Genomic DNA, 24,619 nt, shown 5'->3' with positions numbered 1-24,619 from the left:
TATGTAATTTTTAAAGTTTGATTTTAGGATGTAGAAAGTGAAATAACATCACCCCCAAAACAACCTGGGCTAGCATTTTCATTAATTTTCTCCTTAGAGTTTCCCTCACCACATATCCACTTAATTTCAAAGTTGTGAGCTTTAAACCACTACTTGTACTCTTATGTTCCTAGCAGCATTATTTACAATAACCAAAAGGCAGAAGCAGTCCACTGCCCATCCACAGGTGGATTAAGTGTGGCGTATAATCACACAATCGTTTCAGCAATGAAAAGTGAAATATTGACTCATACCACATGTGGATGAACCCTGAAAACATTATGCTAAGTGAAATAAGCCAATCATAAAAGGACGCATATTTTATGGTTCCACTTGTATGGGGTACCTAGAACACTCAGATTCCTAGAGACAGAAAGGAGAAAGGCGGTCACAAGGGGAAGGGTGAAGGGAAGTTAGTGCTTGGTGGGTACAGTTGTAGCTGGGAATGGTGAGAAGGGCCACGGGCTCGGTGTACTGAGGCCCACAGTGACACACGTACAATTGGATGGACTAGTAAAACCAACGGATCTTACTTACTGAGTGACCTGTTCTCATGACTTTACAACAATTAAAGGAACCAACAAAAGGTGTCAAACAGATAGAACTCCTCCCCCTTCCCTCCCCGCTGTGCTCAGCTGCACCAGCCCAAGGACAGCCATCCTCCCCGCCTACACATCTGTCGCTTGCCTCACACTGCAAGCTGCCTTCCTCACCTCTGAGTGGCCACCGACCCTTGGGGAACCTAGGGGAAATTTCTAAGCCCAGTTTGGTGCTCACAGTCTTAGGGGGTTACAAGCTTGCTCACATTCATTGTACTGGGGTAGACCTGTCCACTGCATGGTCAGCTGCAAGTCATAGAAAATCTGCAACACAGTGGTACAAATAGTAGGAAAAACGATGGTCTTCCCTCAGGTATTGGAGCCAGGGCTGGTGCTAAACCAGAGCTGCCTACCTGAGCGAGTCCTCCAGGTGCTCTCCTCCCTGCTCTGCTGTCCTTTGCATGGGCTGTGCAGAAGGCCTGCTTGTGGCTCTAAGATGGCCACCTGTCTGCCCCGGAGCCACATTTGCTCATGTTCACATCCAACTCCAGCTCGTGTCTCATCTACCAAGTTAGCCTAGTCCTATCCACTTTTGATCAGAACGAGAAGGAAAGAGCTGGGATCACCAGGATTAGTTTGGGTTTGTGATCCAGGCTGTAATTAACCTAGGGAGGAATCAACCACCCTATGTGCTGCAGGCAGATTCCTGGTCCAAAAAGATCCATGTTGAACAAGGCTGTGAGTCAATCCCAGCTCCCAGCACTTAACGTCGTCCTAAACCCCTCCAAGATCTGCCCACTCTCCCTGCTCCATGCCAGAAAATTGGGGAGCTTACTGCAAGGCCCTACCTGGAGACCACCAGCCTGTTAAGGCTGGCCTTGGGGGCCTTATCTGGTCTGCTGCTGTACAAACAATACCTTATGACGTGGCACCTCATCTGGGCCTTTCACATTTCCAGCAGATCCGAGCTTCACATTTCGCACCATGCAGCCTCTTCAGGTGTCTTCCTGCAGCAACAACAGTCTCACTGTAAACACCGCAATCATTACTGTCCTTCCCCTGGCCCTCTTCAATCCAGACTACCTTCTCCCCAGAAGGCATTCCTTCCATTTAGCTGATCACCATTTCTAGTCTAATGGTGTACCTTACAAGCTTCACGCCACCATTCCAAAAATACTAACACCCAATACTTCCTGTTGTAGGTAGAAGAATGTACTTCTCTCCCTTCAAGATGTCTACGGCTACATCCCTACAATCTGTGAACATAAAGGGAACTGGAGCTGCTCATCAGGTGACCCTAAGATGGGGAGATCATCTTAGGTTATATGTATGGCAAAAGGGAATCAAAGGTCCTTAAAAGTAGAGGAGGGAGGGAAGAGAGGCAGGGAAGGAAAGGAGAGGGAGAGAGAAGGAAGAGAGAGAACAGAAACGGCAGTGTAAGAACAAGGCAAGACATTACTGGTTTTGAAGATGGATAAATGGAGCCACGAGTTAAGAAATCCGAGCAGGTTCTAGAAGGTGGAAAAGGTCAGGAAAGAGTTCTCTTCTAGAATCTTGAGAAGGAACACAGCCTTGCCAAAAGCTTAACTTTGACCCAGTGGGACCCATTTTGGACCTAATTACCTAAGATAATAACTGTGCTAACTTAAGACTGCTGGGCAGGATGCCAACACCTCTCCCCCTCTCAACCCACGCGGTGTAATCTGTCCTTCCACAAAGCTGGCTTTCCTTCCACCTTCCTCTTTTAGGGAAGACACAGCCTGCTCATCCACTGGGAGTTGTCCCTGATCGCTGCCCCTTCCTCACATTTAATTCACCTCTTCCTGTCAAGTCTAATTTTTTTAAGTGTGCACGGATTTCTTGCTCTTTATATATATATATATATATATATATATATATATATATATATATATATATGAAAGTCAGATATACAGAGAGGAGGAGAGACAGAGAGCAAGATCTTCTGTCCACTGATTCACTCCCCAAGTGGCCGCAATGGCCAGAGCTGAGCCAATCTGAAGCCAGGAGCCTGGAGCCTCTCCCAGGTCTCCCACATGGGTGCAGGATCCCAAGGCTTTGGGCCGTCCTCAACTGCTTTCCCAGGCCACAAGCAGGGAGCTGGATGGGAAGCAGGGCCGTGGGATCTTGGTGAGGACTTTAGCCACTAGGCTACCACATCAGGCCCTGCTGAGTCTTTAAAATGACTCCTACATTCTGCTCCATCTTCCTGCCACTATGTCTTTTCAGGTTACAATTTAAAACTGCATGAATTGCTGTGTGAGTGGACTTCTGTGTTCCACTCTAGTCTGTTTTCTCTGCTTTCAGATTTGACTTTGTTTTTAAACATCATTTGTTTTATTTATTTGAAAGGCAGAGTGCCAGGGCGGGGAGGGGTGTGCAGAAATAGACAGACAGACATAAAGGGACTGTCCACCTGCTGCTTCACTCTCCAAATGGCCACAACGGCCAGGACTGGGCCAACTGAAGCCAGAATCCTGGAACTCCATCCAGGTCTCCCATGTGGCTGGCCACACCAAGCGCATGGGCCATTTTCTGTTGATTTCTCAAGCTTAATTATCAGACTGGAAGCAGAATAGCCAGGACTATAACCAGTATCCAATAAGTGATGCTGGTGTCACAGGCAAGTCACCAGTGATAGGCCGCAACACCTGGACTCTCTATTTTACTTTTATTGAGAAGAAATACATTGTAGTGGTGGGGCTGTGGCACAGCGAGTTCAGCTGCTGCTTACAACACCAGTATCCCATATTGGAGTGCTGGTTCCATTCCCAGCTACTGGACTTCCGATCCAGCCTCCTGCTAATATTCCTGGGAAGGCAGCAGCTGGTTCAGGTACTTACGTCCCAGCCACTCATGTGGGAGACCCGGATGGAGTCGCTGGCTCCTGGCTCTGGCCTGGCCCATCTTTGGTTGTTGACGTCATTTGCAGAGTGAACCAGTGGGGAGAAAGACAGCTCTCCCTCCCTTCAATTCTGCCTTTCAGATGAGCACGTAAACAAACAAATCTTCAAAAATACACCTCACAGCAAGCTCTAGAATACACATCCTCCTGAAACCAGTTTCATCAACTAGTACTTTCAACATTTTTCTGTAGTGTCTGATAGTTTCTATTCTTTGTCTTTAATTTTTTAAAAAACTCAGGTATTTGTGATTTACTGTATCTTGATTTTGTATTTCCCAAATGGATCAGGACCTGGAGTTTGAGGAAGCGTGTATTTTCTTTTTAACCTGAGTACCAAAATGCTCTTCCTAAAACACAATTATTTTTTCCTTAAAATGACTTCTGCTTTCTAAGGATAAAGCTCCAACTCTCATATGACTTCTAGATCTTCCATGATCCAGCCCTTTTAACGGCTTCGTTATTCCTCGCTGGTTCACATTCATCTTATAACCAGACTCGTCTGCGTGGCGTGTCTGGGCGTGGTCTTCTCCACACCTTCTTCCGCAGCTAACACCCACCACTTCTCCCTGCTTAGCACAGTCCTCACTGCCCTCTGATAGGTTTTCCCGGGGTGCCTGGGCTGGCTCAGGGGCCCTCCCTGTGTGCTGCCTTAGCAGCTAGATGACAGTGACAGCACGGATCATTTCATCAGCAAGTGGGACATTTTTGGTGGGTTCTTATCTCAAGTCTATGATTGGGCATTCTTAAATATTCTCACACTGTTGGATATTTGAGTTCTTCAACATCTTTGTCAGGTGTTATGGAGTTAAGGAAGAAAGCGCAGGTGTGGAACTCCAGTGTCTACAGACACAACTCAGCTGACTCATTCATTCCCAGAGTTTAACTATGCATGAGGCAGCATGGAATGCTGGGCTTACGAGCCACTCGGTGCCTCCTAGTGGGATGTAGCCCAGTATCTTTCTGGTTGAATGATCTCATGTGAATTCCCCCATTCCAGCTAACACTTCATTCTAGATGCCCCCAGTCATCCCAAATCCAGTGTCTGCAATTATCTGGGACTACAGCATGCTCTTGGGACTACAGGGAAAAGCTGCTACGTTACGTAACGTGAAAATGTTTTGTAGTTACTGTTACTGTTCACAGACACACCTGCCTTTTTTCAGGTGATGCTGTCATTTGATGTCTCATGAAGATTGCATGTCGGATGAAGACTACGGATTGGGAATATTAATTATCTGGAATGGGCAAACCTCATCAGTTCTTAGATTTATCTGTAACATGGCCTGTGATGGCATGGTTTTTAACTCATAGAAATTGCTTTCTTAGAACTTCCCTATTCCTTAAAAGAAGCTAACAATTTGTTGGCACTGATGTAGCCTGCCACACCAGTCTCTGGTATTTCATGAATCTCTTAGGGGCATGCGCTCCTTGGCCAGATAAGCATCGCCAGTCTATGTATCGTGGCTTCCCAGGGTGGAAAGGAACACTGAACCCACAGGTCATTCTTGAGGTCCACATTAGCCACACCTCTGATGCTCTCTGGTTACTGAGGCACACGGTCCCGAGAATTTACTACAAACCAAAGCAGTGTAACTTGGGCATTGCACGTCCCTGTCTTCCTTTCGCTCAGCCACTGTATGAATCTATGCAGCAGAATTTCTTTTTCTACACGCTAACAAGCCACTAAGGGCCTAAACAATAAACTATGCTGGAAGCATTCTGAAGATGCCAAGACAATGTGAAGGAAAATTCAGAATGCTTCCCCTTCAGGTCAGATTGGCAGATTCATAAACAAATTACTTGGGAATATGTTCTCATTTTCTGTCTTAGTTACCTTACAGCCTAATTTGAAGGAGGTGAACATTTAAGGAAGACTGATATGTAAGAAATATAAAATCTTATGTTTTATGAAAGAATACAAACATTTTCATTAACATTCAGTTCACCATTCCCTTGGTGTATATACAAATGTATACGTATACAGGTTTATACATATGGAGTTTATACTCTCTAGCAGATAAGCAAAGATTGAAAATAACAAATAATTGGGCCTGGCGGCGTGGCCTAGTGGCTAAAGTCCTCGCCTTGAACGCCCCGGGTTCCCATATGCGCGCCGGTTCTAATCCCGGCAGCTCCACTTCCCATCCAGCTCCCTGCTTGTGGCCTGGGAAAGCAGTTGAGGACGGCCCAATGCACTGGGACCCTGCACCCGCGTGGGAGACCCGGAAGAGGTTGCTGGTTCCTGGCTTCGGATCGGCACGCACCGGCCCGTTGCGGCTCACTTGGGGAGTGAATCATCGGACGGAAGATCTTCCTCTCTGTCTCTCCTCCTCTCTGTATATCTGACTTTGTAATAAACTGAATAAATCTTTAAAAAAAAAAGAAAATAACAAATAATTAAATAAGCACTCCATATCCTGAGCTGTGCTATCAAGAACAGAAAACAAATGATCTAGAAGTACCTGAAAAACAGGGCAGGTGCTTGGCACAGCAGTTCAATGCCTGCTGGCCTGGCTTCAAGTCCCTGCTCTGTTTGAGTTCTGGCATCTGGCTTGGGCCTGGCCCCACCATGGCTGTGGCGGGGATCTGAGGAGTGAGCCAGCAGATGACAGACCTCTGTCTTTCTTCAAATAAAAATAACCTTTCAAAGAAAAATGTGCCTGAAGTAGTGATCATTCGTGGGCAACCGAAAGCATTGATCCTGGAGCAGATCCCTGTGCAGATCTGTCCTAGCAGTCCACAGGTGCATGGTGCCAGGAAGACCATTCCCCATCTCTGTGCTTCCACCTTCTTACCTGCTGAATGGGAATAAATATTTACTTACCACACCGAGTCCTTGGCTTTAATCATGTGCCTCGAGCAGCTTGAACAAGCTCCTCACCCATAGTGCCTGCCATCAAGTGCCTTCAAATGAGAAAATGAGCGGTTTCCCCGAGTTCCCCACATCAACCCAGAGCCTAGACATTAGGAGGGACGTCTAGGATAATGTCACAAGGAACCACACAGAGGAAGATTGGACTAAAGGCAGCTTTGTATTTGCACGGCACACCATAGTAAGAAGCTGGTACTGTCACAGCGACTCCTGAGGCTCGTCTTCGCCAGAGCTCTCGCTGCTCTCGGCCTCACTGCTGTCCTCTTGGCTCTCCTCACTGCTGTCCTCTTCACTAGCTTCCTCCTCCTCCTCCTCAAGATGCTGCGCTTTCTCTGCCATGGAGAGGAAGAGAGCGGCTTGAAATATTTCACGACATTTCTACACTTATCAAAGCAGTCACAGCTTTCTCTACCAAGAGGGCCGTCATGCTGAACCTGGAAATGTGCCAAGCCCGGCTTGCTGGGTGTACGGTGACAGCCACCATATCATGAGAGGGATGTGTTCTCCGGGGCACAAAGTTTCCAGGCCTAAGACTCATCTAAAACCTAGGTTGCTAACAATACTGTTCACCACTATCAATCAGTTTTTTAAAAATAGAGTAAGAGACCATGAGATTTGGGAACTCTCCTTAATTGAGAGAGAACTGAAAACATGGGGATGATGAGTGTGTTCCACCTGCCTGGGATCCAGAGAGCCTATTGTGTCTGGGCAGTGTCACCCTGCAGAGACAAGGGGCTCTGCTGACTACCGACAGAGCACAAGCTGGTCTCCCCATTTGAGACAGCCCTTCACCTTTCAGCCACCTACTACAGGTGCCTTTCAACCATCACCTGGGGCGATGGGTTTTTAAGAGTGACTGCTCCTAGTTCCACAGCAAGGATGCAGTTTCCATGTTTCTACTTACCCTTCAGCAGCATCTCCTCAATCAGTGAGAGAAACTCCTTGGCCTCTGGATTTTCTGGTTCGTAGATGAGGACTAGAGAGGGACAACAGAATGCAGGGTGTTCATGTGCAAGGCGTTTTGGCAAGCGGGGCCTTAGAATGAAACTGAGACTTTTCATCAGAGCAGGTGGAAATGCACAAAGCTTAGGGAGCAATCACACCACAGGTACAGCTAAATGCAAATGGAAAGTGCCTTTCCTCAAGCCCCCGCCCACATCCTGGTAGAGAATGCAATCTCCACCACCTCCACATGGGACTCCTCGGGACTCAGGGACCAAAGTGAACATCAGCATTCCCCAAAGCAGGTACAAACCCTGCACAGTATGGACATTTTGCTGGTGAGAAGATGGGGTGTCCCCACGTCAGTTCCTCTACCCAACGCATAGATTCTTTCAAAAAGGGAAAACAAGTATTACCTCTCTCTATCTGGCAGTCTTTACCCTAGTCTTCATCCTGTTCCACGCTGCATGACAACAGTCTCCCCTCCCCACCAGCACTGCTTTCAGCATTTCTCTGTTCTATGTGTCTTTTTAAAAAAAGATTTATTTATTTTTATTGGAAAGATAGATACACAGAGAGGAGGATCTTCCATCTGAAGGTTCACTCCCCAGGCGGCTGCAGTGGCTGGAGCTGAGCCAATCCGAAGCCAGGAGCTTCTTCCAGGTCTCCCACGCGGGTGCAGGGTCCCAAAGCTTTGGGCCGTCCTCGACTGCTTTCCCAGGCCACAAGCAGGGAGCTGGATGGGAAGCAGGGTGGCCGGGATTAGAACTGGTGCCCATACGGGATCCCAGCGCATTCAAAGCGAGGACTTTAGCTGCTACGGTATGGCACTTGGTCCTGTTCTGTGTGTCCTTTATGACACTGCTGTCTTTTTGAACACAGCAATAGACTTTTTTTTAGAAAGTCAGATATACAGAGAGGAGGAGAGACAGAGAGGAGGATCTTCCATCTGATGATTCACTCCCCAAGTGACTGCAATGGCCAGAGCTGCGCTTACCCGAAGCCAATAGCCCAGAGCCTCTTCCGGGTCTCTCATGTGGGTGAGGGGTCCCAAAACTTTGGGACATCCTTGACTGCTTTCTCAGTCCACAAGCAGGGAGCAGGATGGGAAGCGAGGCCACCAGGATTAGAACCAGTGCCCATATGGGATTCTGGCATGTGCAACAAGGCAAGGACTTGAGCTGCTAGGCTACCACACGGGGCCCAACAACAGACTTTTCAAGGCTTGATGGTACACTACCAGAGTGCTAGAGGCCAGAAGATTACACCTTTTGTTTTTTTCCAGACATTACTCTAACTGCTCTCTACTCTTTCCCCACCTGCCTTGAGGAATATTCATAATTCTACATCCTTCATTTAATGGTGTGATTCTGCACAATATCTTTTCGGCCCCCAGGGGGCGCTGAAACATCAAGTGTGCCACTGTTTAGCGTGAGGAAGGATCCCAGCTGGTTCAGTAAGAACCCACTGGCTCATAGAAATCTACCCACAGCTTTCATCCTGATAGGCCTAACCCTGTGACTTGACTTCTCAATCCACTAACAAGTTATCTGTGTCAGCACGACTGTGTGTCTGTTCAGAAGCCATGTTTAAGGATCTACAGGTATTTCATGTGTCACTACACACTCATACAAACTTTCAAGCACTTTCTTGTGCATTTTCTCTTATACTCAGATAATGCTTATTAGTGGTAGTTTAAATCTTTGAAGCTAAGCCTCTTTCTAGAACAAAGTTTCTCCAAGTTGCTCATTTAGACACTAATTTAAGATACTGGTTTCTTACTATGAGAGTACTTTTAAAAGTTAGAGAAAATAGGAATTAAGACAATTATTAGGAGTCAAATATTGAAACATAGTTTTTTAAAATAATATGCATTTCCTATGGACTTCTTAATTCAGAAAAATATATTCTTTGTTTCAAAGGCAGGGAGAGAGAGGGGGGATGAGGAGAGACAGAGAAAGAGAGAGAGAGAGTAGACAGATCTTTGATCCTCTTGTTCACTCTGCAAATGGTTACAACAGCAATGCCTGGGCCAGGCCAAGTCAGAAGGCAGGAACCAACCCAGATGTCTCATGTGGGAGGCAGACACCGAACTACCTTAGCCAGCACCTGCTGCCTCCCAGGGACATGATGGAAGGATGCTGGAATTAGGAACTCAAACCCAGGTACTCTGATATGGGATGTGAAAATCCCAATTGGTGTCCTAACCTCCCGGCCAAACATCTGACCCAGCCATTACTCTTCAGCATGTGCAAGGATTGTTACAATCAGTGACACTGGTCTTCCAGGGCTTTTTGTGTAGCATCTCAGGCTTCCTGTGATTAGGTCTGGCTCCCAGGGAAGACAACTAGAGGAGTCAACTGATAAGGCGACATGACCAAGAACTAAGAAGACTGACAGAAAGATTCAGTCTTCCACAATGTGGATGGTTAAAGTACTCTTGGTCCCATTGAAAAGCCATGTCTCCAGGCTGCCCATACTGCCTGGCAGGAAATGGCATGGAGCTGAGGCAGTAGTTCTGCATGAAACAATAAGAAAATGACTGGGAAAATACCAGGACCATGTAAGGACTGAGTGTGGAAGACAGGTAAACGCCAAGTCTTAGCTAACAGGTACAATGTCTTTTTTTAAAGGCAGGCAAGAAAAAAGGACCCTAGGGTATCTAGGTGCCAGGGAGGAGATCCTACAGCCAAATGCAAATATCTCTAACATGACTGGGCATCAAACAAATACCAGGAATTGGTGACTTCATTCAGGAAAATGAATGTACACATTTCTGAAGGGGTAACAATGTACTATTTTATATAACTGCCACAGGTACTAATAAGATACTTATCTTGTATATTATAATGTATCACTTGACCACAACAGATATTTCTGGTCTGACTGATCCACAAAAGTTTTTATTTTCCAAGTTTCTGTCTCCCTTACCAGAAAAACAAAAGTATTGACCAAATGAGGAGACAGAAGTATATTAAGGGTTTCCCGGGCTTTGGTTTTGAGTTAGACTTGGAGTGTAATCCCGCCTCTGCCATTCTAGCACCCGTGTGACTTGCTTAGCCTTAGTTTTCTGGTCTGTGAAGTGGGATGAATGATAGCTGCCACACCCAAATGTTTTAGGGATGCGACAATGGACGTGGGCATTTAGTGCAGTGATGGGAGGCTGCTTGGGTTGCCCACATACACCAGAGGGCCTGAGCTCAAGACTCAGCTTTGAATGCCAGCCGCCTGCTAATGTGCGCCTGGAGCGGCGGCAGCGAGGGCTCAAGGAGCTGCGGAAGCACTACCCACATGGGAGACCTAGACTGAGTTCTCAGTGCTTGGATCTGACCTGGCCCAGCCCTGGCTGCCATGGGCATCTGAAGAGTGAAACATCAGCCGGAAGACCATGACTCTATGTTCCTGTGTATGTTTGCTGTGCAAATAAGTACAATGAAATAAAAGCAAAACAAACTATACAATGCATTTGCTACTACTTGTAATAAGAACTCAAGAGACACATGTAAACAAACATGTAAACATGACAGTACCTTTAAAAGTTCATGGGAAATGGAGTTTAAAGATAATTTTAGGAGTAAGCTTTTAGCTTAGGGGTTGAGATATTATTAGGATACCTGTAAGCCATGTTGGGATGTCTGCGTGCCATTCCTGGGTTGGACTACTGACTCTAGCTTCTGCCAAGGCACATCCTGGGAGATGGTAAGCAACGGTTCCAGCAGTGGGTCCCTTCACCCACGTGGGAGACCTGAGTTCCCAGCTCCTGGTTTGAGTCCAGCCCAATCACAGCCATTGTAGGCATTTATGGAATGCACCAGTCTGCCTGTCTGGTTTTATTTCTCTCAAACAACGACAACACAACTTCATTTTGGCACAAAATATTTAAAAGTCATGCAGTTTTTTTTTTCACAAAGACCTTCATACATATGATTTCAAAATGCTTGGCATCAAAATAATCTTACCTTTTGATCCTATTTTCCATACTTTTCAAAATATCCTTGTGTGTAATCTATATTTATAGACATGAAGTTACACATCTACAAACAGAAAGGAAGAGCACCACATGAAAGAAGATGGAACAAGACAAAGGACTATTATAGAGCCAGCACCTACATATAAAACATCTGTCCATGCTCTATGGGAATTCCTCTTCGCTGCTGCTCTATGTGGCAAGAGAGCTTCAGGGTAGCTCTCAACCGAATGCTCCTATAAGCCTTAAGAAATTCCTCCTCCAACATGCTATCCTTTCTTGACCTGGCTTGGCAATGCTAATCCTGGGCCTCCCTAACCTCACCTCCCGGCCAGGGACCCTTATCATGGCAATCTTATCTTGCCATGAGCACTGTGAGCCCTTCCTCTTCAAGCCTCTTGGCCCACACTTCCAATCAGCTCCTTGAGAGCCACATTCTTTCCAGACTGACTCTTCCCATCATGCTACCTATCTAGGGGACCCCTTAGCTCCTTTTATTGCTGTCTGATCCTTGGCTATGGAAGTATCACTATTTGGATGCTGATGAAAAAGAGGGAGCGTTGTGGGCCAGTACCATGGCTTATGAAGTTAAACCTCTACCAGAGGCACTGACATATGGACATCAGTTTGTGTCCCATTTGTTCCACTTCTGGTCCAGCTTCCTGCTTATGGATTGGGAAATTAGTGGAGGATGGTCCAGGTCCTTGGGCCCCTGTACCCATGTGGGAGACCTGGAAGAAGCTGCTGGCTCTGGCTATGGATCAACTCAGCTCTGGCTGTTGTGGCCACCTGGGACTGAATAAATGGATGCACAATCTCTCTCTCTGCGTCTCTCCTTCTCTCTCTAACTCTGCATTTCAAATAAGAATAAATCTTTCTTTTTTTCTTTTTCTTTTCTTCTTCTTCTTGTTCTTGTTCTTCTTCTTCTCTCTCTCTCTCTCTCTTTTAAGGAGGCAACTATGTTACTGGGTGAGCCAGAGGCATGAAAAATAAGCTGTTGAAAGTCCACTGCAAGAAGGCTTCTGGCACACATGCTGTGATTTCTGCTGTCTCCTTGGCTCCCAGCATCATGTCTGGGATGCAGTTGGTGTTCAGTGTGCACTTGGTGAAGAGAGACGAGGAGGAGGACACTCCACAGGGGTGGGGAACATACACCTCCCAGACTTGAGAAATCCTTTGGTCTGGCCCTGACAAGGCAACTGCTAGAGGGAATTAAAATTCAATAGATCAATAACAGGCTGATTTTCAAGTTGATAGCTTTAAATGGCCTGCATGTGATGTTATAAATATTTAAATGGTCCTTGGCAGAATAAAGGCTCCCTACCCCTGTAGGGATGTAACCGATCAAGACAGATTTGTTTGAATCTTTTCCTCTCCATGGACTTGGTTGCTTAATGTGTGTTCACTAGTTCTAGTCCAGGTAAACAGGCATTTTGTTGAGCACCTGCTTTCTATGCAAAATACTAAAGGGTTAACAGTCAAAATTGACACATGTGGTGACGTCACTGCATACATTTTGTAAGTTGCATTCAGAAGCTTTCTAAAATGATTGACAGATATGGAAATAAAACATTTCCAAATAAATTAAAAGAATTTGGAGATAACACTACAGAACCATGTACTTTTTTAAAATCAGCAATTAGAAATAGAAGATGGAAAATCTGTTTCTCCCTTTCCTGGTAACTCTGCCTTTAAACAAACAAATACATAAATCTTTTAAAAAGGCATCTTCTAAAAAAAGAGGACTAGATGTGATTCCTTCTGGTTGGAAACTTTATCTTGTGGGCCACCTAAGATAGGTTTAAGATTTGTATTTGATGGCTCTGAAGGTTCACTGTGGGTGAAAAGATTGAACAGGCTAAATTTTTTTTTTTTTAAGATTTATTTATTTTCATTACAAAGTCAGATATAGAGAGGAGGAGAGACAGAGAGGAAGATCTTCTGTCCGATGACCCGCTCCCCAAGTGACCACAAAGGTCGGTGCTGCGCTGATCCGAAACTGGGAACCTGCAACCTCTTCCGGTTCTCCCACACGGGTGCAGGAACCCAAGGCTTTGGGCCATCCTCCACTGCTTTCCCAGGCCATAAACACAAAGAAGGATGGGAAGTGGAGAGGCCGGGATTAGAACCGGCGCCCATATGGGCGTTCAAGGTGAGGACCTCAGCCCCTAGGCCACGCCCGCAGGCTAAACTGTAGCATTTGCATATGCATGCATTTCAAAGATGAATCAGTGATTTAGGAAATACTTTGCCACAATTGAGACCCTGTGAGGGAAGAGAGGGGAGACCCTCACAATCTTTGGGCTACATTTCCCTTGCAGCCACTTTGCCATAAGACTAATTTAAATTCAACACTAGGTACTATTTTGAGTCATATTACAGAGAAGGCTTAGTTGTGTAAGGTAGTCATTTTCTCCTTTAAAAAAAAACACTAAGATGTTTGAAGAAATGATGGGCAAACTAGTTGAAGAGATGGAGGATTTCAACTGGGATATTTCCATATCAGTAAATGGACTTTCTAGAATTGGACAATTTAGCCTCTGAAATTAAGAATGCACTAGACAGTTTTAACAGCAGATTAGACAGGAAACAGGATAAATAAACTAAAAGCATGTCAGTAAAAAATAGCTAAACTGATGCATTAAAAGAAAGAAATGGAAAAAAGAAAAACAAAAACCCAGAAGTGCAATGTAAGATACAGCTAGTGCATCATGGAGAAAAAAGTCTAATTCATGTGCAATTACGGACAAAGGAGTAGAAAGCAATGAGGAGGGGCAAAGCAGCATTTAACAATGTAATGGCCAAGAAGTTGTCAGTTGATAAAACATCAAACTACAGATTTAAGAAATTCTACACTCCCCCGCCCCACCAACCAGCAAAGAAACCCTTGACCATCTTGAACATCAAGTCAGATCACTAAAATCCAATGACAGAAAAATAAGGCAGTTTGCACCATTCCTCTACTCAAAAGCCTCCGTGGGCTTCTCCTCTCACTCAAGGAAAATACCAATGTTCTTATATCCAGAAAAGAGCCTCCATTCTCTGCACAACCCTTGTCCATAGGCTGTGGGCCTCACCTCCAGGCGCACATCCCCACTCGGCTTGGCGATCTGCCTTGCATCGGGCACTCTCCCCCCGATACCCCTGTGGCCTGTTCCCACAGGTCCTTCTAGTCTCCCCCACAAAGCCCTTCAGTGGGGCTACCTCACTTTCTCCCAGTACTGTCTAGGTATTCCTCCCTACATTTTCTCCATATCCCCCTTGCTCATGACACAGTGTTTGTTCATCAATAGTTTATCATCTGCCTAACACAAGCCATAGGAACCTGTCTTGTTGGCTGTTGTAGCTCCATTGCCTGGCATGTGCAGGCAATCAGATATTTGTAAAATAGATGTTTGTTAGATAACATTTGACTGTTGCACTACCTGACGCTTCTTTGGGAGTAAAGACATAAACTTACTAATGCATTAACACATGGATAAGGATTCTGACTTATTTTCCAGTTGTGGTAAACTAGTCTATATTAGACTATATTGATTTATTTCACTGAAAGGTATTCTGGAAATCCCAATTAGGCTTTATACCAATAAACCAAAACCAAACCTATCATCAAGAAATCACTAAGACACAATCATGGAATTCACTAGACTTATAAAAATCTAATGGTATTACATATTATGGGATTTATTTTTAGGAAAAAGAAAAGATCAAAAATGTGGAAGGATTTTATACTTACTCATCTGACATAACTTTTTTGCCAGATGGTAGTCTCGGCTCATTTCTGCTCTCAGGAACTGGAAAACATTAAATTCTTCAGATAAGTAGCTTCACAGAGAATTTAAGTGTCAGCTCTAAAACACCCTAGGAAACATTCCAATAATGATTAGTTGCTTTACTTTTAATAGCTACATACATTTTTTTCCAGGAGTGACTCTATAATCAAGCAATGGATCATGGATATTTATGGACTTCCGGTGACAACACACCATGGCACAGTACACATCTGTTTCGCCACAGTCGTGCTGTGCGTGTACTGTGCAACAATCAGAGAGGAGCAGCACTGAGTTAACTGGCACAAATAAGGCACACATTAGGCACTTTATTTCCATAGGGTTCATGAGGGAACTTAGACCATCACCACAGCACAGTACTTCCTGGAAATATCTGTAGACTCACAATGACATACGTTCAATATTTCTCTGGCATTTCTCTCAAACATCCAGCTCTGTTTTCCCTATTTTTATTGTATTTTTGTCACAAAGTAATACATACAGTTTTTGGAAAAATTGAAGCTAAATAAACAATTCTGTCTGTAACTAAAAAGAATCCTTATTTCCTCTACCTAAAGATTCTTATCATATATCTTTTTTTCCAATAAATGAACACATGTACTTGCAAAAAAAATGAGGATTATTCAGTAACTTCCTAAAAATAAGCCATGTATCATGATCATTTTCTTTCTATGGCATTAAATATTTGTGTATTTTTCTTTACTTAGGGTATAATTTACTAAGCTAGCATTCGATTCTCAGACTCCTTCCCTTAAAAAAATGCTATAATTCAATTTTTTGCAGGTATGTAGGTTTTACTCCGCAAGAGATAGGGACATGGCTAATGTCACGCACTTCCAGGTATTTGCCTAGTATCTAGGCACAATTTTTAAATTCTCAAAAAAAAAAATTCTCCATTAGTTTTCCCATGAGTTTTAAAAAGTATATTTCCTGAGATAAACAAAATTCAACAGATTTTTCTACAAAAAATTTATTTCACCAAAATTCTCATTCATTACATTTTAATACATGCTATGTTCAAGTTGTACAATGGAATTCTTATATTTTCCAAACCTATTCTTATCTAAGTTTAGGACAGTTTCGTTCCTGTTTGTGTTTTTCTTCCTTTGTAATTACATTCAGTGGCTTAGTTATGTCATTTCTTCTTCAAACATTCAGCTTTACACATGTTAATTTGGGTTTAACTTTGAAGTATTCATTTGTTCTACACATTCTGTCCTTGTTTTCCTTTATGCTTATTTTCATATTTTTCTAATTTCTAGCTTTGATATTTAATTAATCTACTGTCATTATACCTTGAATTCATTGTCACAGAAGCTTAAAACGTTGTCATAGAAGCTTAAAACTTTAAGCTCCCTTTGGATTTTTAAAGAATTGTTAAATTAAATCATGATTTCCAAAGAATTGTTAAATCAATCTAGCTTCATTTTATTTGAAAGGCAGTGAGACACAGACAGACACCAACAGGTCTTCCATTTGCAGGCTCTCTCCCCAAGTACCTGTACCAGCCAGGGCTGGGCCAGGCCACAGCCAGCAGCTGGGAATTCAATCCAAGTCTCCCTCATGTGTGGTGTTCAAGCCATCACCTGTCACCTTCCAGGATTTGCAACTAGCATGAAGCTACAGGCATGGACAGAAAGCAGCAGAGGTGGGACTTGAGCCAGACACTCCACTATGAGAAACAAGTGACCCAGGCAGTGACTTAACTACTGCTCCAAATGCTTGACCCCCAAAACCGAATACTTGGTGTTATGGTTATAACTCTATTCCTAAAAGCTTGTTAAGTTTAGCTGATTTTTTTACTCAAGTGTCATTTAGAAGAATGTTTTTGAAGTGGTTTTTAACTCATTCATGTTATCATCACAAGAGAATTTGACTAGTATAACATGGAGTCACTGTTTATATTTTAAACATCTCTTTATTACCAAAAATTTAGAAGTAGAGAGAACAATAAAAGAAAGCCATGTGCACAGTTCTGAACTTCAAAATTAACATTTTACAATCTGATTTTATCAATGTGGTCATATACTCTCAACTCTGGGTTCAAATTTAAAGCAGTTCACAAACGTCATCTCTTTTTCACTCTTAAAAACTCTATCACAATATCACTAACACACCTACAAATAAGCTAGGAATTACTTATTCTCATCTACTATCTAGTCTATTTAATGAAGCATCAATATTATCCTCTGACAAAGGAGTACAGAATCAATTTCAATGGCTCCTTTGTACTGACCTATTTGTTGTTGCTAAGATAAAATATACTTCTCCTTTACACAATTTGAAAGGCAGTAAAATTATAAAATTCTTGCAATGAATGCTTGGTACTTTTTGAGAATTCCACAACCTCCTGAAATGTCTGAAGCAGCCAGGGCTGGGCTGGGCTGAAGCCAGAAGCCCTGAGCTCCATCTGGATCTCCCATATGGGTGGCAGGGACCTAGATTCGCGAGCCATCACCTGCACCCTCCAGGATCCCATGTGCAGGATGTTGGAGGAGGAGTTAGGCTTCTACCAGGCACTCCGATATGAGGTGCAGGCATCTTAAGCACAAAATTCAGCTGCTGTACCAAATGCCTATCTCTGAAGACAAGTTTTCAAAAACTGGTGTATGTGGGACTAACACCGTGGAACTGCAACTTAACCTGCCAGTTGTGATGCCAGCATCCCACAAGGGAGCCGGTGTGAGCCCTGTTTGTTCTACCTTTAGTCCAGCTCCCTGCTTTTGAAAAGATGCTTAACAACTAAACACAAAGTATGAACACTGATGAAATCTGACTAGGAAAAAAATCCAGCTGTAAAACCATTGTAAAGATAAATTGAGGAACCAACACTGTGGTATAACAGTTAAAGCCACCGCCTGGAATGCTGGAATCCCTTATGGGTGCCTGTTGGAGTCCCAGCAATTTTACTTCCAATTCAGCTCTCCCCAGTATGCCTGGGAAAGGAGTGAAGAGTGGCTCAAGTGCTTGGGACCCTGCACTTACGTGGGAGAACTGGAGAAAATTCCAGACTCCTGGTTTTGGACCAGCCCAGTTTCAGTAGTTGCAATCACTTGGGGAGTGAACCAGCAGTCAATCAATCAATCTCTCTCTCTTTTTCTATACCTCTGCCTTTCAAATAAATAAACCTTAAAAAAGAAGAGTTGAGAAATGAGTCTGGGTTGACCATTATATGATGTTACAGACTATTACTGTTCTTAGATACAACACGGGAACAGCATTACATTGAAGAAGCAGCCTATTCCTACATAACTCATTGCTTCAGGGTTTAAGAAAAAAGCTTTGATATTTGAAATTTACAGTGTTTCAGCCACAAATAAGCTACACATGTCTCATCTATCAAGTATCAGAGCGAGAGAGAAGAGACTGGAGCACAATGTTAATAAGCAGTGAATCGAGGTGAAGACCAAATAGATTATCGTTGTTTTAATATTTTAAATCTATCAGTTTGAAAAACTTCACAACGAAAAGCTGGGAAAATTTAAAGGAATGTATTTTTTTTAAAAAAGATTTATTTATTTTTATTGGAAAGGCAGATTACAGAGAAGAGGAGAGACAGAGAGGAAGATCTTCCATGCGCTGGTTCACTCCTCAAGTGGCAATGATGGCTGGAGTTGAGCTGATCCAAAGTCAGAAGCAAGCAGCTTCTTCTGGGTCTCCCACATGGGTACAGGGTCCCAAGGCTTTGGGCTGTCCTTGACTGCTTTCCCAGGCCACAAGCAGGGAGCTGGATGGGAAGTGGGGCTGCTGGGATTAGAACCGGCATCTACATGGGATCATGGCACATGCAAGGCAAGGACTTTAAGCACTATGCTATCGCGCCGGGCCCAAGCAATGTATTTTGGAAAAAAAAAAAAGATTTTATGCTTCGATATAACACAAGGTATGTGAAAAGAAATAATCTCATACCATTTGGATTTTACATAAAAATGAATGAATATATCACTGTTGTAACTGAATATTTAAAAGGAAGAAGAAAATAAAAGCAAATCAACAACTTCAGATAAATGCTTCCTGGTAGCGGTAGTCTTGGAATGTTGTACAGCGCATGAACGATTTAGATCTGGCCAAGAGGAAGAGAAGTGACATCTAACCCTCGGTGCCACTGCGTGTTCTTACTCCTTAGAACCACCTTACAAATTAGGGAAGGTTCAAGGTTTCCTGTCCGTGCCTTATTCCAGGAGGAATATGTAGTATCTGATGATTTCAGGGTTAGCATTTCAGATGCATGGATTCTTCCTCTTCGTGCTAAAATCTAGTTGAGGAATCTAAAAATGAGGTAACAGGGATGAGGTCTGCTCTCCTCCCCTAAACAACCATAAAACTGAACAAAAATCTATGAAGCAACACTTTTCAGGAACCTTGACAACAAACCTCACAGGATAATGATGTGTCTGAAAGACGAGAAACCAAGTAGATCCTCCAGTTGCTCTAGCTTATTCATGAAGGCAGTTTCCAAGCACCAGCATGAGAAAAAGGAACCCAGAGACGGGTGATCACTCAGAGTCCAAATAACAGGGTCTGGACCTCACAGGAGCTGGAGAGATTGTAATTTCCAAGGGAAGAGTGGGCTTCCCAGAGACAGAGCTCCGACCATCTGCACAGGCAGTTCTCTGGTACCAATCTACAAACAAGTGTGGAGACATTCTCAGAGAATGGAAAAGGAATTACCATCATGAGCAGGTAGCTCTGAAAACAGGTTCATGTTCTTACCAGCCAGAGTGGAGGGCTGAAATACACAGAGAACTGGCAAAGATGCTAAGGGCACTGTCACGTCCCTGCTCTACAAAGGCTTCCCTAACAACGAAAAACCTGCACCCGACTAACAGCTGCATCTCAAAACAAAGTCCAACATCATAAAAGGAGGATTGACAAAAAAATTTGCGTGCTCAGAACACAAAATGTACAGTACCTAAGATTATGTAAAAAAAAAGTTACTAGCAAGGACAGAAGCAGGAAAATAAGATTCATAAGCAGTAAGCAACTTCATTAAACAGAAACTAACCTAGAACTGCCAGTCAAGTGTGTTCAAAAGCTGCTACAAAAATTCATCTCCTGATCAAAACCAGAGGTCAATATGAACATAATAATGAATGAAAAGAACCAGAACTTGTGGAGATGCCAACCTGGAATAACACACAATGCAGGATGAGAATGACAGCAACTTACCCTGCAAAGGTCATGAGCTGGAAGACAAAGCAATAGCAATGATCTAAAATGAAATATATAGAGACTGCTATTTTAAAAATGGCACCTTTGCGACCTTTGGGACATTACTGGATAGTCTAGCACATACACAATTACAGCTCAGATGAAGGGAAGGAGAGAAGTCAAGAAAAGTATTGGATTGAACACGTTTTCCAAACCTGCTAGAGTCTAAATGTCTACAGCTCCAAGAATCTTAATAAATAAAAGAAATCCTTTTAACTTACCAAGATATATGCTATTTCATCACTTTGTGTAGATCCAAATTTCTACCTGTCATTTTCTTTTTACTGATAAAAAGATTTTCTAAGAGATTAAAAATCTCTTGAATAGATATTTGACCATCCAAAATGAAAATAATGCAATGTACAACGGGTCTTACAGCATAAAGTAGCAATGAAATGAATGACAACAAAACAAGGTATGAGGAGAAATGAGAACAAGTGGTTTTGAAGTTCTTATGATGTACTTAAGTTGTGTAAGACTTTAAAGGTAGGCTGTGACATAATAAGTGATGCAAAATTGTTTTGTTTTCCATAGACGCATCAGCAGATGTTGACAATTTCACAGTGTGAGATTCCAAGCATCAGTGGATTTACGCATTTTGTCTCCTATCCCAGGAAAACCTTCTTTTGTTTACTAGAATTCCTATCCTCCTGTCTTCCTGCAAGTTCCTTAGACTCCACACACATCTCTCCCTCTACAAGTCCGTTCCCTAGGTCTCTGTGTTCCCACATCACTTAATGCTTTCACTAGCACACATTGCAACTTGTTGTTGATCCATTTTCCTGCTCTGAAAGGCAAGGACCTGCCTTTCTCATTTCTACCTGCAGCAACCGGCATGGTGCCACATATGTGGGAACCATTCCTTGACACAGTCTTTGCTCAGCTGTATACCCAAACGTCTCTTAACACTGCCTCTCCCCTCATAGAAAGCTTGTCACATCAGAATCTTCTTGACCCTCTAACCTGCTCAAAGTGGTAGGAGAGATTAGCATCCAGGTAAGCATCTGTAATCGGGCAAAGATCTCACTAACACTTAAACCTAAATTTAAGGTTCCATATTAGTTACTTAAGCTTCTCATATTACAAGAAAAACTTACTTCTGCCATTAACTCTAACGGGGCACGGATATTCCTTTTAGGGTTACTGTCGTCATCATTGTCTTCTTCACCATTATCATCTGTTGATTCTGAAAGCTTGTCATCAACATCCTGCATGCAGAATTCACCACTTTTCTCCTGCTTTGCGACAACTGCATCTTTGCCCCCTTCACCTAAAACAGAATATGCCTAACTTAGTCAATGTGTATTGAAAAGCTGAGAAATTAGATTCTGCTTAACCCCATTATATTAGAGTCTACAAGTGATCAATTCTACATAACAAAGTTACGTCATCATCCTTAGCTCACTTCGTTCTCTCTATATCCTACTAATGTATGCGCTACTTTTATTCCCATTTACAGAAGAAGAAATGAAAGGACAGAAAAGTTCAGTAATTTGCCCAACTTCACAAAGCTGGTAAGTACTAGATCTGGGAATCAGTTTGAATCCAGATTATGTCTTTTTCATATTTATTTATTTGAATGACAGTCATACACAGAGAGAGATCTTCCATTCACTCACTCACCCCTCAACAACAGCTAACAACAACTAAGCACAAAGCAAAAGCTTGGAACCTGGAACTCAGTCTGTTTTCCCATGTACGTGGTGGGGACCTAAGTACTTAAGACATCATCACCTGTTACTTCCCAAGGTGTACACTACCAAGAAGCTAGAATCAGAAATGGAGCTTGAACTGGAATGCAGACACTCCAAAATAGGATGCAGGTATGTCAAAGGGTGTCTTAACTGCAGTGCCAGATGCCCACCCTATTACATTTTGTACTGTTTTTCTAATACACATGTAAATATATGTAATACTATGTATACAGTTTATACATATAAACACACATAAATATATAAACCATTAAATGTTTAAGAATTACTAGTTCTAAAATCCTCCTTGGAAAATACTTTGAGTGAGCCTGTTAGCTCCTCTGGTCTCAGGAAAATCTTTCACAGTTTTGAACTGAACTAATTACGCCTGCCCCTTTCCTCTAATGTTGTGAGTGCCCAAGGAGTCCTGAGAGATGACCTCCTTGGTGAGAGGGTGGCAGTGAGCTCGTCTAAATAATGCACCCAGGCTTGTGCTGGAAAGAAAAGAGCAAGGAAATCCAGGAGAGTTCCAGAGAAAACACTGCCAAGAAAACACAAACCGAGAGAGAAGACAAAGCTAAGAAAGCAGGTCAAGTGAGGAGAGACAGAGACTGAGAAAGTGAAAATTATTAATTCTATTCAACATGCTATCCTGAAAAGGGATATACCAAGTCCTCCCGAGGAGTGATGCCTGGGGTATTCAGGCCATTCATCTACCTGCATCTATTTCGTTTACCGTCTCCATGGCTCACCCTAAACTTCCAGTCTGCACTCAGCCTCTGCACCAAATCACCATACTGATGTCACAAGAGGAAAGTCATAATAAAGAACCAAGGACATCCTGTGATGTCACTGGAACTCCCTCATTTCAATTTATAATGAACCACATGAGAAAAATATCCTAAAGCCTAGATCTAAATAGCCCTCCCTAAAGGTGCTATTTACTTACCTATCACAGTCTGAACTTGGTTTGCTTTAAATTTTTTTTTAGCTTGCTTTTAAATTTTTAAAATGTATTTGTTTGAAAGGTATAGAGGGAGGGAGAGGGAGGGAGAGAGAGACAGAGGTAAATTCTATTTGCTGGTTCATTTCTCAGATGATCACAACAGCCATGGCTGGGTCAAGCCAAAGCAAGGGACCTGGAACTCAATCCAGCTCTCCCATGTGGGTGGCAGGGACTCAAGGATTGAGCCATTGCTTACTGCCTCTCAGACGGTGTGCATGATTGACGGGAAACTAGATGGGAAGCAGAGCCAGGACTCAAACACAGGCACTCAGATATGGGTATGGGTATCCCAACTGACAACTTACCCACTACACCAAACATCTGGCCCATGTTTATTTCAAACAGTTGATTTCTTTTACTAGAATATGAATTTGTAGCAGCAGGCATTTTTTAATTTACTATTTCACCTATAGCTTCTACACCATCACCTGGCATCCTGGCTTTGGAATTGGTTAATGCTTTCACAAGTGTTTTAATTCATTCTAGGATTGAACACCCTGTCATTACCATCTTATGGAATGATCCTACACCCAACTGTGTATTAGAACCATTCAGGATGTGATTTTAAAAATTACTGATTCCCTTACTTGCTCCAGAGTTGGAGCTGACAGCTCCCAAAGGCTCCAGAGAAGGAGGCTGAACTAAAAGCCACAGCCACTCAGGTCCTGAAACAAATGTTATTACCTGTGCTGGTTTTTAACAAGGAAGATGACCACAGGTCAGACCGAAGATTTGTTAAGATGTCTTTATTTTCAATACCCTTTGAAGTTCCTCTATTTCCGGTATGCTTTAAGGAGACTTTATTACCAGTGTTCCTGGAAGAAACTTCTTTCCTAAGAATGAGTATAGTATAATAATAAAAAATATTTCCTTTAGGTTAAGATTCTTTTCAATGGTTTCTATGGGTTCATAAACATAAATGTTACTTTTCATATAAATATACAATTGAATACCTCAACATTAGAAACAACTTGTGATTAAAATTTTATTTCTACTTGATATTTGTTGTACATCACTCTTAACGTCTTTTCAGAGTTCTTTAATACACAGCATTTAAGCAATCAGTGATACAAATACCCTTAGCACATCACTCTGATATGATGGAAAAAACTAAGGAAATTAGTAGAGCTTTTTAAAGTCTGAGTGGATTGCTGCCATTGCTCCAACACTAATATTAACCCTTAGTCATAATTTAAAATAGCCTTTTTAAAGAAAATTTACTTTTTTGTTTGAAATGTAGAGTTACAGAGAGAAGCAAAGAGAGAAAGGTCTTCTATCTGCTGGTTCACTCCTCAAATAGCTGCAATGGCTGGAGATGAGCTGATCCAAAGCCAGGAGCCTGCAGCTCCCACGTGGATACAGGGCCCAAGGACATGAGCCCTCTTCTGCTGCTTCCCTAGGCCATTAGCAGGGAGCTGGATGGGAAGTGGAGCAGCTGGACCATGAACCAGCACCCATAAGGGATGCCAGCACCACAACTGGAAACTTAGCCTACTTTGCCATGGCACCCGCCCCAGCCTTTCAACTTTTTCTTTTTTAAAGGCAGAGTGACAGAAAGGGATACGCATGAGCACACACACACACACACACACACACACACACACACTCTTCCATCTGGTAGTTTACTCCTCAAATGGC

General features: G+C 43.0%; 1 protein-coding gene across 3 annotated transcripts in view; it reads right to left on the bottom strand.

Annotated features, from left to right (window-relative positions):
• Window positions 1–6,520: 6,520 nt before the first annotated feature.
• Window positions 6,521–24,619, bottom strand: part of ERICH2 (glutamate rich 2) — a 32,587-nt gene continuing 14,488 nt past the window's right edge. For 2 of the 3 annotated variants that reach the window (XM_058664217.1, XM_058664218.1), the window contains 5 exons: window positions 23,666–23,814; window positions 21,382–21,554; window positions 15,019–15,076; window positions 7,278–7,349; window positions 6,521–6,705 (listed from right to left, as the gene is read on the bottom strand). In XM_058664217.1, coding sequence (XP_058520200.1) covers window positions 6,572–6,705; window positions 7,278–7,349; window positions 15,019–15,076; window positions 21,382–21,554; window positions 23,666–23,814 — 586 coding nt within the window. In that variant the 3' untranslated portion in view covers window positions 6,521–6,571. Of the gene's footprint in view, window positions 6,706–7,277; window positions 7,350–15,018; window positions 15,077–21,381; window positions 21,555–22,692; window positions 22,788–23,665; window positions 23,815–24,619 lie in introns of those variants that run through there. The other variant, XM_004577313.3, reaches the window with a different exon arrangement.

This window comes from Ochotona princeps, chromosome 5 (assembly GCF_030435755.1).
Source record: "Ochotona princeps isolate mOchPri1 chromosome 5, mOchPri1.hap1, whole genome shotgun sequence".
In the NCBI taxonomy this organism is placed as follows: Eukaryota; Metazoa; Chordata; class Mammalia; order Lagomorpha; family Ochotonidae; genus Ochotona; species Ochotona princeps.
The sequence above is the reverse complement of the archived record's forward strand: the minus strand, read 5'-3'. Positions and strand labels throughout refer to the sequence as shown.